Source organism: Staurois parvus, unplaced genomic scaffold, assembly GCF_062004578.1.
Source record: "Staurois parvus isolate SC_StPar_1 unplaced genomic scaffold, SC_StPar_1.0 ptg000126l, whole genome shotgun sequence".
NCBI lineage: Eukaryota > Metazoa > Chordata > Amphibia > Anura > Ranidae > Staurois > Staurois parvus.
Window position 1 is genome coordinate 25,449 of NW_028317922.1, and position 20,143 is coordinate 45,591.

Consider the following 20,143-nt stretch of genomic DNA (forward strand, 5'->3'; position numbering starts at 1 on the left):
CCAAACCAATTATGTATTATATATATTGAGCCACAACTAATCTGTAATGAGTACAGTTTGATAACTTCAGAGGAATCTATCTACAGAGTCTGGATTCCAAACATTAGATAATAGTATCCTGGACTATGTGCCTATCCATCTATGTTGGCATCCTGCTACTTTTACAACCCCCAGGAGAAGGTTCCTGGAGAAAGACACATTTTTTTTTGCCCTGTCAATATTCTTCATCAGTGATCTGTTTGCAGGAAAAAAATTCTCAATTTAAAAAGAGGGAATAAAACACTGTCACTCAACATACTTTATACTCTCGAGAGTTAACGTTCTGGTCTTTAATGCCATAAGTTTTATCTGCAGACAAACCAAGACACATGCCATGAGCATATTTATTTTCTTACACTGTGTGGTGAATAACCTGCTTTGTATACTAGCAAATGTTTAAATACCCCTTCATCAAGAAGCTGCCTGTTCCTTTACCAAATAGGGACAAGATACATGGACAGATGGCCCACCAGCAAAGGTTTACAAGCACTGTCCTCCTCCCCAAGCTTAACAAAGCGATTCCTGAATGGTGCCAGTGCTGCTCGACCTCCTGTGTTCACACTGCAGCAGAGCAACCGCTCAGCACAGGACAATGAAACTAGTGGAGATCACTGTAGTAGCAGCGCCTACTACATTGATTTTCAGCTTCCAGGGGGATCCCACAAGTATGGCACATATATACTTGCATGTCCCTCAGACCGACCTCTGTCAGAAGGACAGCTTTACACACAGTCCTACTGTCTAGTTCCTGCTGAAATGGCCGATATTCGGATCACGTGTATCCAGCTTTAGTTGCATAAAAGCAACACAGCAGAAAATGACAATAATTGCATCAAAAGGAAGATAATGCTGTTTTATGATTCAGAGCATGTGGCCTTTATCTTTAAAGACAATCTGCCACTTTAACTGAACATCATGCCAAAGAGCAGCCAAAACAAAGTATATTCAATTATTTTAGTGAGAAACCCATATATTTTGAGCCTTTTAAGTTGGGTTCACCTTGTACATGCAGGTTTCACATCCTTGATTTCTGGATTAAGGCTGACCATACACTTTGTGGGGCTGAATGAGAGAAGTCTATCAGCTTCCCAATCTACACCAAACAGAGAGGATGGAGAAATCTCCTGCTATCGGCTACTGTATTCTGACTGCTGACACTTGCAGCTTACAGAATACTTGAACGGTGGCTGCAGCTGATTGGCTGCAGTCACAGGTTTTGCACCTTGATCTTCAAGTTTCAGATTAAAAGATGCTGGACAGTGTGGTTCCAAAAAGACCACCAATGGCTGGAATTTTGTACGGTTCATCAGGAAACGGCTGAAATTTGCTCAATGTATGGCCAACTTATGCTAGTTCACCCTGCCATTCTGCTGTCCAATGACAGAGGCATTCTCATTAAAAAGGACATCAGATGTTGGGCAGAGCTTTTCTAAAAAGCCAGGAGAAGGCAAGCCCCTAATATTGAAACGTAAACACGCTAAGCCATTGCCTTAAAATCATCAGCAGTGCTGTCAGCCTGCCATATGCACCTCCTAATTGACTGTTAGGAGAAGAGCATGCATGCAGGGTTTTCTGGCAAATATGTGTCACACACACACACCCCCATTTCCTGTATTCCCCCTTCACACACCATTTAATCTGGCATTAAAATATTTACCCAACAAGGCAGTAATGTGTACTCATCTACTATGGTAGCTCATCATATTTTATCCATTTTTTTTTTTACCACAGTCAGATCAATGAAAAATGATTGCCAATTGCTGGTATTGGTTATTTGTTTTCCTTATTCAGTGTAATAATTACACCGAATAAGGAAAAAATAAAAATAACCAATACCAGCGCAGATCGGCTGGAAAAACGCAAAAAAAAAAAATCTACAACAATTTTTTTTCTGCACCTAGACGCTGAAGCTCAAAAAACGGTAATAGCCTAAAGTAGTGTACATGAACACACAGGATAACATTATTTAGCTTCTAGGAGCAGAAGAAAAAACGCTAATAACAGCTTCTAGGAGCAGAAAAAAATTCTGGTGTGCATGGACCCTTAAAGTTAACAGCTTCTCCACCGCCCTATAGCGGAAATAATGCTATAAGGTGGCAGGGCTGTGGAAAATCACTATATATATATATATATATATATATATATATATATATATATCCATCCATACATACACACACGTGATTTTGCATTTCCTACAGATGTCGATCACTGGGCCACGGCCGGAGATTCCCCAGCGGCAGCGAGCGATTGCTGAGCAACACTGACAGGGGAAAGACCTATGTGTAAACACCACAGGTCTCTCTCCTGCCAGCAGTAACATGCTGCTGTGTATTTCTCTGCACAGCAGCATGTTTCCCTAGTGAAACACACACCGAACACACAGTAAACAGCAGTGTTAACCCTTTGATCACTCCAGATGTTAACTCCTTCCTGCTCCGTGTCATTAGTACAGTGTCAGTGCTTTCTTTTTTTTGTTAGTACTGATCACTGTATTAGTGTCATTGGGATGACAGTGGTAGTCAGTTCCCCCTTAGTGTCAGAATACACACCACAGTCCCGCTATATGTCACGGATTGCCGCCATTACTAGTATAAAAAAAAATAAATTCCAGTATATATACCGCCAATTGTCAATGCTTTAACTTTCATGTAAACCAATTAATTTACATGTATTGTCCTAAATTTATGACGAAATTTGATTTTTACATTTTTTTAATGGATGTTTTATAGCAAAAAATAAAAAATATTGTTTTCAAAATTGTCAGTCTTATCGTTTATAGCGCAAAAAAAACAAAAAAAAAAACAAAACCGCACAGGTGATCAAATACCACCGAAAGAAAGCTCTATTTGTGGGGAAAAAAAGGACATAAATTTAATTTATGTACAGCGTTGCATGACTGCGCAATTTTCAGTTAAAGTAACAGCGTCGTATCGTAAAAAATGGCCTGGTCAGAAAGGGGGGTAAATTCTCTGGAGGGCAACTGGTTAAAGTAACACTAAAGCTTGGGTTTTTTTCTTAAAATAACAAACAGGTCATACTTATCTGCTCTGTGTAGTAGTTTTGCACAGAGCAGCCCTGATCCTCTTCTTCTTGGGTCCTTGCTGGAGCTCCTGGCTCCTCCCCCTCGAGTAGTGCCCCCAGGGAAAGCTGCTCGCCCTGGGGGCACCGCTGCGTGCTCGTCCCTGAGCTGCTGCTCTATGCGCCCATAAGACACATAGAACACTGGCTTGGCCCCGCCCCCCCCACTCTCTCCTCATTGGCTCACTTGCTGTGATTGACAGCAGCAGGTGTCTCAGCCAATGGGGAGGAACAGTCCCCAGACAGCAGAGGCTGTCGTGAACGTCGCTGGATTGAAGGGGGCTGAGGTAAGGATTGGAAGGGTGGGGCGCTGAACATAGAAGGTTTTTACCTTCATGCATAGAACACATGAAGATAAAAAACCTTGAACCTTTAGAACTTAAGCTGTGCACCTTGGCCCTGCCTGGGCCAAGCACATATTCACTTCAAACACTGTTGGGTCTTGCTTGGATTTTCTCACACTCTGCATTATTGTCTCTATAGGTTTTATGGGCTCTTGTACCAGCTTTGGCCAGCTATACATGTTCATCCTTGATTTATCAAAGGCTTGTCATTACAAGCTTTTCTGATTCACTTACACGTATGGTGGTAAACCTGTTTTTTTTTTTTTTTTTTTTAGCATTGCATAACTATGGCACAGAACAGCCGCCACAACAATTTAAAACAGGCAGAGCAGTGTTTGTTTTAATTAAAGAGCTGCACGTTTAGAATATAATTTTAGATAATGCTTAGTCAGAAAACCTACTATTCCACAACACATTTTCCTGGTTTTGTAGCCCTTGAACTCTTGCACACATTTAACCTACTCCAGTTTCCCATTGATTTACATTTCTTCCAGCTTTTAAGCTGGTGCTGATCTGTGAACCCATCAAATTTGTTATACCGTATACTGTATAGTTATCTTCCAAACACTATTGCAGCTTATGCTAGTTATGAAGCCATTTATTAGTATAATCGACACACACTCACCACTCAGGTCCAAAGTTCAGAGTCTGAGTCTCAGCTGTCATAATGCCTTTTATTTCTTTACGGTTTTTTTTAAAGGGGATGAAAACCTGGCAAAATAAAAGAAGAGTGATGAGCAGATCTGTATCACATTATGAACACAGTGTAAAAACAATAACAAAAATTACCAGTAATGACATGATAAAATACTGCCACCCAGTGTTTACTCTTTCTATTATCTGCAATAAAGAGGTGCAAAGGCTGTGTTGCACTTGCTGCTGTCATTGCTGTTCCTGTGGAAAGAGATCTGCAGTAGATTGCTTTTCATGAGGCATATGACAAGCAGCTCAGCAGTGATATGTTGCCTCTAAGAAGCTTGTTTTAACCTTTTAAAGGCTGCAACCTTGTCCATTACATGTGACTGCCGAGCAGCCACATTCACTTGTGGCCTAATTTTCTGCAAACACAGCATGTATAACACCTCCTCTGACCACCATGTTAGTTTTGTGGGAGTGGTAAAAATACAATTAGATTTTTGTTTTTTGTTTTTTTTTTACAGCCCCCCAGTTGTAACCGAACCAGGCCTAAAATTGATTAGACTGTAGAAAAAAATGCACATTAAAGAAATACAAGCAAAAAAACAAACACAACAAAACTAAAATGCAGAGGGCTAAAAACGTAAAGAACCTCATGAGCTGCACTACAGCAACACAATTCATCTTTCACAGATCTGTCTTCAAGTAAATTGACTCTGAATAGGTAAATATGGGTGCTGCATTTTGAACATGGTTGTGTTTCAACATGTCTTAAAGAAATAAAAGATACCTGCAAATGAGACGGCAATCCAGTGCTAGAGACATTAATAGACACCATCCAGGGTGATCCATATCAGCAAGATTGAGAAATGATTAATCTCAAATCACTGTTACTGGACACATGTACAGCCATCTAGGTTTAGGCATTTTATGCAGCAAAATATGTCCACGAAACATCCAAAAGATTGAAAACAACTATAGTTTATTGATACATGTTCTAAAATATAATTACAATGAAATATGTATCTAAAATGATAACTCATCCATAGACAAGGAAAGTCTAAGCACTACAGAGGAACTTATAGTCTAAAAAGGCGTATGACGACACCCAATGCATTTTGAGATCAATGCTCTTCTTCAGGAGTGTATACAGGTAAGTTCAAGCATCTTATTCTGTCAGACAGTCCAATGAGTATATACAATTACCAGGTACAAAACACAGCTATGCAAAAAGATGCTGCTGCTTGTGAATGGATGCTGTAACCACTGGAGCCCGCAGACAAGGCCAAATGGATCCAATATGTATGAAGTAACAAAGTAATAATATAAATGAAAGGCTCCGGCAAGGCCCAATAAGTACTAGACGAGTTGCCCAAGTTAGTGCAGTTATAAAAATGAAGGGGCCTTTGTTACATTTCTTAAAGTGCTAAAATGCCAGGGCAGTGCAAAAAAAAACCCCAAATGACCTTTTTGGAAAGTAGAAACCCCAAAGAATTTGCAGAGAGGCATGTTGAGTCCATGGGTGTACTGCTCACACAAGCCATGGGTATATGTTGAATAAAACTCTAAAATACATTCTGCTACTTCTTCCAAGTATGGGGATACGACATGCGGAAGACTATTTTGCAGCCTAACCATATACAGGCCTCCAAAATCCAAAGACTTTCAAAGGGCATATTTCCTCATGTCACTTCCTCCCTACCCATCAGTTTCAGAGGCCCTAAAATGCCAGGAGAGTACAAACACCCCCTCCTTCAAATGACCCCTTTCTGGAAAGTAGACACCCCAAGGAATTTGATAAGCATGGGGAGTATTTTTCAGATATTTTTGTCACATTTTAATGTTTTCTTTCTTCATTTTCCAAAAACGTGTGGCAATAAATGAGATCTGCTAGATCTTTTTGCTAGAAAATTACTTTGAACCCTCAGGCATTATATATTATATTGCAGGCAGGCAACAAGTAGTTAAAAAAAAACTCAATATTTAATTTTGTTTTTATTTCATCATAATAGTTCAATGTTACTATAGTAACAGTGTAGTACTTGGGGGGGTTAAACAGGGATATTTTTTTTTCAACACTTTGCATTGCAGGAACAATAAAGATTATTGCTCCTGCAATGTAATGCTTGCTTTGAACTATCATGAATGGGTTAAGTTCATGACAGTTCAAAACACTAGTGATGTGATTTTCTACAGCTAATCACATGGTACAGGGTGCTGTGGTTGGCCCATGTACCATGTGAGAGCTGTGGGCCAATCACAGCTCACCAGAAAGAAAAGCGAAGCAAGAATCATCTGATCGTATAGCAATCACATGATCACCAGGTCCTGATTACCGGGATCTGCATTCTGCTTTGTCCTCTGTGCTGGCACAGCAAGAGCAGCGTACCAGTATGTCATTCTGCCTGTAGCTGCCGCCTGTCCACAGTACAAGAACTGTTGGTGGTCAGCAAGTGGATAACAACTTTGCTAACATTTGGATCATGTGAACGCATAGCAATCACATGTAGGGCTGAAACAACTAGTCAACAATCGATTATAATCGATAATGAAAATAGTCGTCAATTATGTTCATAAAAGATGAAAACAAGGGTAGACATTTCAGCAAGATAATGATCCCAAACACAAAGCCAAGGAAACTCTCAATTGGTTTCACAGAAAGAAAATAAAGCTGCTAGAATGGCCCAGCTAATTACCTGATTTGAATCCAATAGAAAATCTATGGAAAGAACTAAAGATCAGAGTTCATAGAAGAGGCCCACTGAACCTTCAAGATTTGAAGACTGTGTAGAAGAATGGGCCAAAATCACACCTGAGCAATGCATGCGACTAGTTTCTCCATCCAGCAGGCATCTTGAAGTGGTCATTACCGACAAAGGATTTTGTACGAAGTATTACATAAATTTAAGTTAGCATGTTTAATAATTTTTCCCTGCGTTATTCCATTTTATTACACAACTTAATTTCTGAACTTATCTGTTTTGGTTTCTTTGTATGTATGAATTGCATGGGTTGTTACTGACATATGGTGAAAATTTCATGTCATTAGCACCTTTAGAAATATAGTGACGTGTTCAATACTTATTTTACCATAATACATATACACACACACACCGGCCACTTTTTTAATATTAGTGCTTGCTGTTTTTGTACTATAAAAAGGGTTTTTTAACCCCATCTTGACAGGTGATTTAAAAAAAAAAAAAAAAAAAAAAAAAAAACACAGTCTTAGGTCTCTTGCACATTGCAGCTTGAAAAAGCTCAGAACAGCATTTTTTTCTACGAATCTAAAATGCAGCCCACTATCTACAATGTGCCTCTACACACAGGCGTGTAAACATGTGTCGCGTATTCTTGAGTAAAAAAAAAAAACATATATAAAATTTGCTTTTCTGGTCAGTAATTTGTGCCTGTGCTTGCAAATATGTGCATAAGAGCATAAATAATAATGGATTTTGCCTAGCAGTATATTGTGTGCGAGAACGCGCATAAGCGCAATACATGTAAATATGCACAAAACAAACGCCTAATATTACGCCCAAAAATGCAAATACTCAAACATCAGTTCCAATGTGCAAGAGGCCTTATGCTGGCCATACACATACTGATTTTCGGACGAGAATTTTCATACGGATATTCAGTCTAAAATTCTTTGTACATTCGATGAATGTCGTTCAAAAATTTCACTTGCTTTTAACATTTAATTTTACAATGAATGTAATTTCTGAACGAAAACCACATGCGCTACCTGCAAAATCTTTTGATCAAGAAAAGCTTTCTACTCTGCTCCTTTGAATTTTCCCATTACTGTGAGTTGGAAACAAATGTTGATTTACAGAATCGAACAAACGTTCTTAAAACAAAAATTTTCAAAGTAAAAATTTGTGCATGACCAGCATAAAGCCTGGAAAACGTGGAGTTCAGTGGGCTGAACTGAAAAAAACTGAAAGGTCGCCGTATTAAGTGATTTTAGTGCAGCAATCTAATGTGTTCTGACAGAAGGACTGCCACCCGCCAGAACACACTGATCAGCACTCACAGCCATTGGCTGCCAGTGGTGATCAGATGTTGGTTTTCCAGCATGCACATTCAATAAAAGCCAGTCGTTAGACCGGCTTGTCTGACAGGCTGCAGCACACACTGGCCGAATGTTGCCTGGTTTCTAGGATCTGATATTCGGCCTATGTGTACCAGCCTTAAACGAGAAGTAGGGCTTTCCCCCCCATTTATACTTACCTAGTGGTTGCAGCATTGGTCCAGTGCTGCATCTGTCCCCCTGCTGGCTCTAATTGTGAGAACTCAGCGATCACAAAACCACTGATCACAGAGTTCTCACAGCCACTGTGAGCAGAGAGCGGTGACTGTCAGTCACCGCTTTCTACTTTGATACCCCAGCGCTCACTGGAGCAATGGGCTATGGAGGGAGAGGCTGACTCAGCCTTTCAGTGTCCCGCTGAGAGGCTGAGAAAGATGCCGCTCTAGACTCTGAGGTGGATCCCGACTTTAAAGTCTGATTCTTTTCCCAGCCTGGACTGGCTGAGTAACGTCAGCCAACAGCCAGCTTCAGCCTGTCAGCTAAAAACAAGCCACAGGAGTGCAGAATGAACTGTGATCCACAGGAGAGGTACAGCCAAAAGAGCTGCAAGAGCTGCAGATCAGGTTACCAGCCTATAACAAGGGAGTCTGTCATGCATAATATAGTCCTGCCTGAAATCTGCAAAACAGCATTTTAGCTCTCTTAGAAAAAAAAGGTTCTTTAAATAAACATTTTGATCTCCGAGCCTGATATGTAAAAGATTCAACCACTAATAATAAACCTCTTGTGTCTGTTATTTTCAGAGTAGAGTTTGTTCTCTAACCACACTGCTGGTTATTTATAATTAAAAAAAAAAACAAAACACATAAAACAAAAACAAAAGATGTGATCAACACTAGAACCAGAAAATTATACGGAGAATTATTTCTCCTCCAACCAGTTTTACTTTTAGCATAGAGATGTGGAGCGGCATATTCAGTCTGGCTATTAGGATTCAGGTTATAGTAAAATGCTTGTAAGCCCTTACACTTACTGAAATGTCTGGCCTAAGGTGATAAGACAGATTAAACAAATCCTCCTACATACGTTGTACATGTTTATCTACGGCCTTCTAAAATACACAGATTAAAGACTATTCCTCAGCTCCAGCAGGCAGGATCTTATGTCACACATTGCACAGCATAGTGAGTAGAGTTGAGTGTAATCTGAGGCCTGAGCGGAGGGAAAGGACACTCCCCACCATACACAGTCTCCTAGGGAAACATGCATAGCTGAAGCTGTCAAACATCATCTGTGTGCTAGAAGGGGGCAGGGCTGTTTTCCAAGACTCTGCTGGATCTGGATAACCTGACAGAAATGACCAGCGTTGATAGAAGAGGGAAGAGAAAGTAGACAGAATACGCAGTCTGTGCTTTGGATTGAGGCAAATACACATTATAGAGGGATATGATCTATTCATTTTTCATTTCAGAGGTTTACAACCACTTTAAAAAGGAGAAATAGGGCCAAAACCCTTTAGGCCCTACTTCTGCTGTGGATCACACCACACTTTGTTCTGCACTCCTGTGACTTGATTTCAGCTGACAGCGGGCTAAAATCCACTGTTGGTTGATGTCGCAGAGCCTGTCCAGACTCTGGAGAGATCCTGATTTTGATGTTGGGATTTACTGAGATGCCTGGACAGGTACCTGGCTCAGCCTTTTAAAGTAGCACGGAGAGCCTGAGGTAGCAGCTCCTGCCCCCTCCACAGCCTGGCACTGCAGAAATACACTGATGTGGGCAGTGAAAAGCCTAGATAGGCCATGTGTGGGAATCCTTAAAGCAATTGTAAAGGATTTTTTTTTTTATTTAAAAAATTTTTTTTTAATATTTGCCTGTTCTGTTCAATGATGGTACACAAAAACAAAACACCTGAAAGTGAATAAAAAAGTGCATGTGGAAAACACACGCAAGACTCCAGACGGGCAAAGTACACTCATAGTCCATCTAACCAAAAGGCTTGACATACCCCTCTCTCCTCATGGTCAGTCGAAGCCGACCACCGAGTACTAGGTGAGGGGGCTCTCCTGAACAGAGAACCCAGAGTTCAGGAGAAGAAAGAACCTCATGGCCTCCACACACGTGGAGAGAAAAAAAAATAATTGGAATATATAAGTGCTAGTACAAATGAATGGGCTAGACCTTGAGGCCTATTAACTAAAATTGCCCCAGGGGGATTCTAAAAGGAAAGAAAAAAAAAAAAAAAGACACAAAATAAAGCCTATTATACTTACCTGTTCTGTGCAATGGTTTTTGGGTGCCCTGTCAGTGGTCCCGACTGCTCCACACTGCTTAGTGACCCCAATAACCAGCCTCTTGCTATAGGGGCACTCGAGCAGGCTCACTCCCGTGCCACGCTCTTTGGTCTCTCCTCATTGGCTAACTGGCTGTGATTGACAGCAGCAGGACCCAATGTCTCCTGCTTTTCTGTGAGCCAATGAGAGAGGTTCAAGAAAAACTGCTGCTCCCATGCACATCGCTGGATCGAGATGGGGCTCAGGTAAGGATAAGGGGGCCTGGTGGGGAAGCTGCACCCAGATGTTTTTATGTTAATTTTTATTTATGTTAATTAAAAAAAACTTTAATTTCACTTTAATCCCAACAGCGCTGAATGCAGAAGAGACTGTTTTGTTTCTTAGAAGACGGGGAAAAAAAAATCACTGGAAGTTCATGGGTAGTCCAGGTCATCAAGCCTGAATTTGAGGCCAAAAAGCCTCACATTTTTAAAGCAACCCCAAAACAGTCCTCTCCCTCCCAGAGTACTGCCAATGGTGCGGTGAAACTGATGATCCTTCAAGAAGTTCTCGTACAGCTACAGTGGGGCAAAAAAGTATTTAGTCAGCCACCAATTATGCAAGTTCTCCCACTTAAAAAGATGAGAGAGGCCTGTAATTGGCATCATAGGTAGACCTCAACTATGAGAGACAAAATGTGAAAAAAAATCCAGACAATCACATTGGCCGATTTGGAAAGAATTTATTTGCAAATTATGGTGGAAAATAAGTATTTGGTCACCTACAAACAAGCAAGATTTCTGGCTCTCACAGACCTGTACCTTCTTCTTTAAGAGGCTCCTCTGTCCTGCACTCATTACCTGTATCAATGGCACCTGTTTGAACTTGCCATCAGTATAAAAGACACCTGTCCACAACCTCAAACAGTCACACTCCAAACTCCACTATGGTGAAGACCAAAGAGCTGTCAAAGGACACCAGAAACAAAATTGTAGACCTGCACCAGGCTGGGAAGACTGAATCTGCAATAGGCAAGCAGCTTGGTGTGAACAAATCAACTGTGGGAGCAATAATTAGAAAATGGAAGACATACAAGACCACTGATAATCTCCCTCAACCTGGGGCTCCACGCTAGATCTCACCCTGTGGGGTCAAAATGATCACAAGAACGGTGAGCAAAAATCCCAGGACCACACGGGGGGACCTAGTGAATGACCTGCAGAGAGCTGGGACCAACGTAACAAAGGCCATCAGTAACACACTACGCTGCCAGGGACTCAGATCCTGCAGTGCCAGACGTGTCCCCCTGTTTAAGCCAGTACATGTCCGGGCCCGTCTGAAGTTTGCTAGAGACCATTTGGATGATCCAGAAGAGGATTGGGAGAATGTCATATGGTCAGATGAAACCAAAATAGAACTGTTTGGTAGAAACACAACTCCTTGTGTTTGGAGGAGAGAGAATGCTGAGTTGCATCCAAAGAACACCATACCTACTGCGAAGCATGGGGGTGGCAACATCATGCTTTGGGGCCGTTTCTCTGCAAAGGGACCAGGACAACTGATCCATGTACAGGACAAAATGAATGGGGCCATGTATCGTGAGATTTTGAGTGCAAACCTCCTTCCAACAGCAAGGGCATTGAAGATGAAACGTGGCTGGGTCTTCCAACATGACAATGATCCCAAACATACCGACCGGGCAACGAAGGAGTGGCTTCGTAAGAAGCATTTCAAGGTCCTGGAATGGCCTAACCAATCTCCAGATCTCAACCCCCTAGAAAACCTTTGGAGGGAGTTGGAAGTCTGTGTTGCCCAGCGACAGCCCCAAAACATCACTGCTCTAGAGGAGATCTGCATGGAGGAATGGGCCAACATACCAGCAACAGTGTGTGCCAACCTTGTGAAGACTTACAGGAAACGACTGACCTCTGTCATTGCCAATAAAGGATATATAACAAAGTATTGAGATGAACTTTTCATATTGACCAAATACTTATTTTCCACCATAATTTGCAAATAAATTCTTTCCAAATCAGCCAATGTGATTGTCTGGATTTTTTTTCACATTTTGTCTCTCATAGTTGAGGTCTACCTATGATGCCAATTACAGGCCTCTCTCATCTTTTTAAGTGGGAGAACTTGCACAATTGGTGGCTGACTAAATACTTTTTTGCCCCACTGTACCTTCCAAGGAGCAATGCAGGGTCCTCAGACAAATGGAACTTTCAGGACTATTATCAATCTGAAACCTCTCAAGCGATTCTTGAAGTGCACAAAATTCAAGATGAAAATAATTTCTGCTATTAATCTGATTCAGAAGGATTCTTGCACTGCAATCTGACGGAGAGCTGGCGTCAATCCTGTGAAATAGTGACAGGTCTGAAACTGATCAAAAATTTGTCTAAACAAAATTCTGTATAACACGAAAAATGGGCAAACTGAATATTTTTATGTTGCTGCCAACTGCTGCTAATATTTGTACAATGCATGTACTTCCAATGCACCAAACACTCAGCTCTAAAATTAAAATGAATGTAAATAATAAAAATATTTGCTCCCTTTTTGGTTTATTATAGAATTGGAAGTATTTTGTTATATTTGTAGAAATTGTACATTCTGTCAAATTCTGAGTGGTCCTTTGTCATTCCTATACTTCTTGTGTTATTCTAAAGTATCTTGGACTACATACTGATTAGACTTCATGTGGTAGAGATCTGAGAATGGAGTTGTTGAGTAGTTTTGTAAAAGACACTGGGCAGGGCTTACTATACTGCACAAGGCAGGGTCTTTAAAGAGATAAAAACATATGAAATATGCATGTTATGATGTACTGCATTTTATTTCTTTTGCCTTGACATTAACTTTAAACTTCAATATAGCGGATTCAGCTATAAAGGTGGTAATGGATTATATTACAAATAATGATAAATTCACAGGATGGTTATAAAAGAAGCAGTCTGGTGCAAAGAAAACAGAAGATTCCAAAGAGTTGATGGAAAGGGACCAATGAAGGTCACAACAAAGAAAGCATCAATCAAGACCAAATAGAAAAGCATTGCACTAAATTACAGTATGGCTAGAAAATACTACACAATCATGTAATTATATCATATTATAAGCATGGTAAGTGATGTACAATAAACACATATACAAGTGCCCATTCATTAACATATTGCATGTCATTTTTTTTGTATGTAAAGGCGCTGAAGATACCTTGCTTACAGAGGCTGCTTGCTGCGACTGGTTTACCATACACAATATGAGAAAATATGGAGGAAGATTAAAGAGAAATCCCATTTACGACTGAAGATTAGTTTAGGTAAAAAGAGGTTGCCAAATAATTGGTACTTGCAGTTCATTGCTCTCCAGACGTTCTCATGGACCTTACCATTAGCCCATCAGAATAGGCATCTTCACTAACCAATAGAGAACCGAAAACCTTGGAAGCAAAACATGCACATTGATCCAAATGTTTGTCCCCTGCTTTCTATTGCTTAAAGGCTGGTTTGCACTATAAAAAGATGCCTCTGAGCATGTGCATTTTTGCGCATTCCCCCATGGCACGTTTAGGACAGCCCATTCATTTCAATAGACTGCCAAACACATACGAATGCGTAAAAATTAAAATTTTTAGAATTGCACTACACCAAACCACATGCCCTACTGCGGTTTGGTGGCTACAAACGCATCCATGTTTGCTAGATGCGTGGGGGGTGCCATTAGAAATTAAAAAGCACCTGCTTGCATCTTAAAAGGCAAAAGAAAATTGTGTGCTGCAAAATAATGAAAATAATAATAGATGAGCTGCTGCAAACACTTGTTATGCGTGTAAACATAAGAAACAGACTAAAACAAATGAAAGTGTTGTGCTGCTAGCATAAATTCATGTAAATATAAAAACAAAAAAGTGACTGATAGTCCCAAAAAGTTGATGAAACAAAAAATAAATGCAATTCTTCAAAAAAATCAAAATAAGTGAAAATCTTATTGCTGGTGATTGCACCCAAAATCCCAGTGCTGTAAATCTTCAATACATGTGAGTCACCACAGTGAACATAGACTTCCAGCTGGACTGTTACCTGAAACTAGTGGTGGTGAGGACACCGCTGGACCGAGGAACAGGTAAGTGGCTGTATTTTAAAATCAGCAGTTACAGTTTTTGTTGCTGCTGACTTTTTTTTTTTCAGTAGGAACTCTGCTTTAAGGGGCAGCTGCTTTGGGCCCTGCATGCCATTGCCACAGAAGAGCTGAGTGGCCGGCCCGGCATTCTAATACGGTGGCGACAGAGGGAATACCGGGCCGGCCGCTCCATAAGATGCACAGACATTTAACCCTCTTTTTTTGTTCTGTGATCCCAGCACATCAGTGCTTCAGATACCTGGAAATTGACAAATGTAAGTCTTGCGTGATGGATAATGGAATCTAATACCACTCTTTATGCAAAAATCATCACAGTTCTCGCAGAGATGTCATTAGCAGCTCTATGATATTTAGATCTGGTGACTGTGGTGCCCAGGGAAGGTGCGAGGCTTCATCTGCATGCTCAAACGGTTTGACAACACCAGCTGTGTGAATCGAAGCATTATCATCTTGGTAAATGGCGCGGTCTTCTGGAAACAATGTTTGCACCATGCACATGTTCGGCCAAAATTTGTACATAGTCACTGACAGGGACTCTACCTTTCAAGGTAACGATGGAGCCTGCAGAATACCAAGATATGGCTGCCCAAACCATGATTGCACTGCCACTATGCTTCACCATTGGTACAAGACAGTCCTGGTCATGAGCTTGTCCGGTGGTTGGGAACAGTGTGAAGCTTGATTCATTGGACCATATTAAGGTCTTACATTGATTTCTCTTCTGAGAAATAATATTGGTCACTAGTGGTTTGGCAATTGCAGCTCGCCTGTGAATGTTTTGCTTATGGTGTTCTCTCCGCACAGTTTTAGTGGATGCCGGCTTTGGAAGACTCAGAATGAGCTCTGCAGTCACTTTTTCAGCAGTCGTTTTCCTATTCTGGGGCACAACCCTACACAATTCGGTCAATTGACCATGTGGATCGAAGTTATGCTTCTCGGGCGTCGTTTTCCCAAAAACCGTATATGCCATCATAACCTTTGATCGTGTACCTCACGACACAGCAAGTAAATTGGCATACTACAGTCACACAGGCACCAGCTAAGCAGGCACCAACAATTTGCCCTCTTTGAAACTCAGTAAGCTCTGACATGACTATTACTAGCAGCACATGCAGTGGACGAAAGTGAGGCTTCCCGCCTGTTAGCTAGGTGTCTCATCACACAGCAGAAGCAAAAGAATGTTACATCACTTCAGCTTTGAATGCCAAAAATGTCACTTTCCCACCTGCAAATCATGTAGTGTTTCCATTCTTTTGTATAACCTCCGTATATAAAAAACATTGTATGCATATTTGTAAATATATTGTTTATATATTTTATACAGATTAGAGCTTCTGTCAGGCTCCTGGCAACAACCTCCCCCATTAAAATTTCTTAAGCAAGTGTCACAAGAAGGGAGTGAAAAATATACCCACTCAAACAAAAAGTGTGCTTGACGTTAGGCTTTAAAACAAAGAGTAATTTAATAAAACTGGAGCAAGCAGAATATAGAGCAGCTACTCATGGCAACCAGCTTCAAGCTTTCTGAACAAGCTGAAATTAAAGTGGAATGGTTACTATGCAGAGCAGCACCAGATTGTGTTTGCTCCGGTATTAGGCCTCACGTACACATGAACTCCCTTAGATGTTTATCTCTCCTGGCAGCAAAAAAACACATTCACGTGATTGGCCACAGTATTTTCAATAACATGTATAAACGCCCAAGCTTTAACCGCGTTTACATGCGTTTTCTTTTACCAAATGTGCTTTCCTGAGCGCAATTCTTCTGCACTCAGGAGAGGAACGTTTAACTGCCCCTAAACTCTGGTAAAAGCCTGTGTGTACATGGACGCTTAGGCTTTTATTGAGTTGAGCTCAGGGGCTTTGGCAAAAAAAAAACAAAAACAGCAAAAGCTCCTACACTCATGTTTAAGAGCAACAGTGTACATAAGGCCTTAGAAAATCCCCCCCACTGTGTGCCATTAATCATGTGCATGCACTGTCCTTTGCATGTTTCTAGAATAGCAAATCAATATGCAAATCTCACTGAGCCAACTACCCAACCTCAACGAACAGTACTTATTCCTCCAAATTAAATATGATGAGCCAAGTGGGCATTAAGGATTAAAATGCAAGTGAATCAAATTCAGAATACGCAAACATGCTATCTGCATACTGTTAAACATTTTGGGTATGGCAATGTTGTCATCTTCTGCTGCTAATGTGCAGTAACATTTTGCCTGAAGACTGTGCAATGTAATAGGCAGTATACATTATATCAAGCAGTCAAGAATGTCTACCCAAAAAAGAAGCTAAAACGTTAGTTACCACAACAGGGATGTTGAATTTGTGTGATGTGCACTGCATTATATTCAGGAGTGACATCCAGGGTGTTTTAGGCCCTGGATGCCTCAATAAAGAGAACCTGTCATTAAAAATCATTGCATAGGGGACTTTGTCCCCTATGTGATAAAAAAATAAATAAAAAAAACAAAAATAATTTTTAAAATTGTAAAACATCAGTTACACCCAAGCACATAACACCCCCCCCCCAAAAAAAAAAATTAGGCCCCCGCACATATACGCACGCACAAACGTAAAACCCAACGCATGAAACCGTCTATTGTAATACACGTTACATATCGCCATGCATGCCAGAATGAGCGATAATTCTAGCATGAGATCTCCTCTGTACACTATACTGATGACCTATAAGGGGCTTTAAAAGCGTCGCCTATAGAAAATACTGAAGTTCGTTGCCATTTCACAGGTGCAAGCAAATTTAAGGTTTGACATGTTGGATATCCATTTACGCGGTACAACCTCGTCTTTTATAGTTTACAATAAAAATAGGGAAATTTATTGCTTTTTTTGCGCCCTAAAATTAACTCACTTGTATTTTTTAGTGAAATCATACAACATAAAACTTTGGAACTACCACTATGTTATTCTCTAGGGTGTCTGCTTTCAGAAAATATATGTTTGGGGGTTTAATGTAATCTTCAGGCCTAAAATAAATTTTTTAAACCTGTGCAAAAAAAGCAAAAAACAGCTCTGGCAGCGAAAGGGATAAAGGATAAGCTGGACACTCCCCTTTCCTGACGAGCACCCAATCTGTGCTCATTACACTGCAAGGTCTCTCCCCTTTCCTTCTAGTCTCTGGGTGTGGTGCTGGAGACAGGCAGGGAGGAAGAGATAAACAGCTCAATGTTAAAATGATAACAAGTTTAAGTCACCATAACACCCACTTTGTTTTTAAAAGCCCCGGACATTCCTAAAAGCACCTCAGATTTAAATACGGTTTTGGTTCAAATTTATTTTTTTTAATCAGGACGAGTAGATTGTCATGAGGGACAAGTAGATTGTGACACAGATTTACTCCCTGGACAAGTGGTTTTTAAAAAATGTCCACACAATCACATTCCAAATAACACTGAAAGCTCAGGTTTATTGTGATGTTACACCATGTAATATAGCTACACTAACACTTTCTTCTAGACCAGAAGTCTCTAAACTGCGGCCCTTTGATCTCCTTTATCCAGCGCTTGAGGCATTATTTCTGCCACTGACACCAACAATGGGGCATAATTCCTGCCACTGACACCAACAATGGGGCACCATTATTCCCACTGACACCAATTATTTCTTCCCCCAATAGATGGGGCATTGTTTTCTCCCACTGGGCACCTAAACTCTGAAGGAGTAGAAAGTTTGGAGACCTCTGTTCTAGACAATAACCAAAACATTAAAGGCTTCTCTAAAAGAGGACATTTAGCACCAAAAACCCTGCTCAGTTTTAAGCTAATTTGGCAGGTTACATATTCAGACAAGTTCTCCGGTATTAGACAAGCCAATGTTTAGTTGTGTTTCCATTTTATATTCAAAGAAAACCTGAAGTACAAAATACCTAGTTAGACTACCAATCAGAGAAATGCACCATTAATGCTAACCAGTTCTTTTCTCCATTCAGGTCAAAGCAATAATTTTGGGCAGAAAAGACATTAGCGGAGGCTTCTATTTATTATGAAAAATGAAATTCTGCCTGAAAAAATGAACTTGGCCTTAAAGCACTCAAGTGTTTGATTAGCCAAAAACCAGGCGTAGGAAAGAGTCACAGTCAGTAAAAACCTCCCAGCCTGGAAAAAGAAGAAGACCCGTGGTGTCCTGTGACCAGCCTGAATACATCTGGCGTCTGTAAATGAGAATAAAACAAAATGGCAAAAATACATATAGAAAAGTACCAAAGGAGTAGAGAGGTTGATTTGTGTGTCTGGAGGGGAGGGGCACGAGCCTAGAGTTAAGCTTCACCTAGGGGACTTTTTGGTCCCCGGTGATAAAAAAAAAAAAAAAATGTCTTTATTATTTTTTTTTTTTTTTTTAAATGGAAGTTACACCCAAGCATATAACCCTCACCCCCCAAATTTTTCAAGGCCTCCACCCGCACATATGCAAGCACGCACAAACGTAAGAGCACGTGTGTTGGGTCACCTACGCATGAAAACGTCGATTGCAATACACGTTACATAACGCCACACACGCCAGAATGAGAGCAATAATTCTAGCACCAGACCTCCTCTGTAACACTAAACTGATGACCTATAAGGGGCTTTAGAAGTGCCACCTATAGAAAATATAGGGTGCTAAAGTTTGTTGCCGTTTCACGAGTGCACACAAATTTAAGGTTTGACATGTTGAATATCTATTTACTCGATGCAACTTCGTCTTTTTATTTTACAAAAAATTGGAAAATGTATTGCTGTTGTGCTCCAAAATTAACGTAAGTGTATTTTTTTACTGAAATTTTGCGTTTCCCAGACCTTTGTGATAATACCATGTGACATAAATTTAAAACTGCCGCTATTTTATTCTCTAGGATCTCTGATTTCAGAAAATATATCATGTTTGGGGGTTTTGTGTCATCTTCAGGCCTTAAATGATTTTTCAACGTGTGCAAAAAAAACGCAAAAACAGCTCTGGCAGCAAAATGAATAAAGGACAAGCCCGACCCTTTCCTGACGAGCACCCAATCGGTGTTCATTACACTGCAATGTCTCTCTTCTCCCTGCTACTCCCCGGGGGCGGTGCTGGAGAGAGGCAGGGAGGGGAGGAGGAGATATACAGCGGATGTAAAAAATATTAAACATTTAAGTCGTTATAATGCCCCTTTAGTTTTTAAAAGCCCCAGACATTACTTAACATAGTAATGCTATAGGCCGGGCAGGACACTTGCCGTTGTGACTGGGCGACATATGACATCCTGTCAAAACGAGCCACGCAGCAGCGCGATCTGTCACCGGCTTTGTCCACGGGACACAGCCGATAATATATCACTACACCGGCCCATTGCCAGTATCATGTGACCAATCACAGCAGATCACGTCAATTGTATACAATGGATGGCTTCCTGTCATACCATCCATTGTATACAATTATGTTGTTAGCTGTGACTGGTCAAGGCAGTCACATGATACCGACAGGGCCAATGAGAGCCCATCTGTATCATGTGATCAGCTTTGCCCAATCACAGCTAATCACAACAAAAGACTGAATGAATCAGTTTCATTCAGTAACAATGATTGCAAATACCAATGAAATACATTGGTATTAGCAAACATAAT

General features: G+C 40.6%; 1 protein-coding gene across 1 annotated transcript in view; it reads right to left on the bottom strand.

The window, feature by feature from the left end:
* Positions 1-20,143, bottom strand: part of LOC149466484 (GRB10-interacting GYF protein 2-like) — a 54,245-nt gene that overhangs the window by 17,681 nt on the left and 16,421 nt on the right. The window contains exon 2 of the mRNA XM_089672379.1: positions 4,087-4,172. Coding sequence (XP_089528505.1) covers positions 4,087-4,127 — 41 coding nt within the window. The 5' untranslated portion in view covers positions 4,128-4,172. The remainder of the gene's footprint in view (positions 1-4,086; positions 4,173-20,143) is intronic.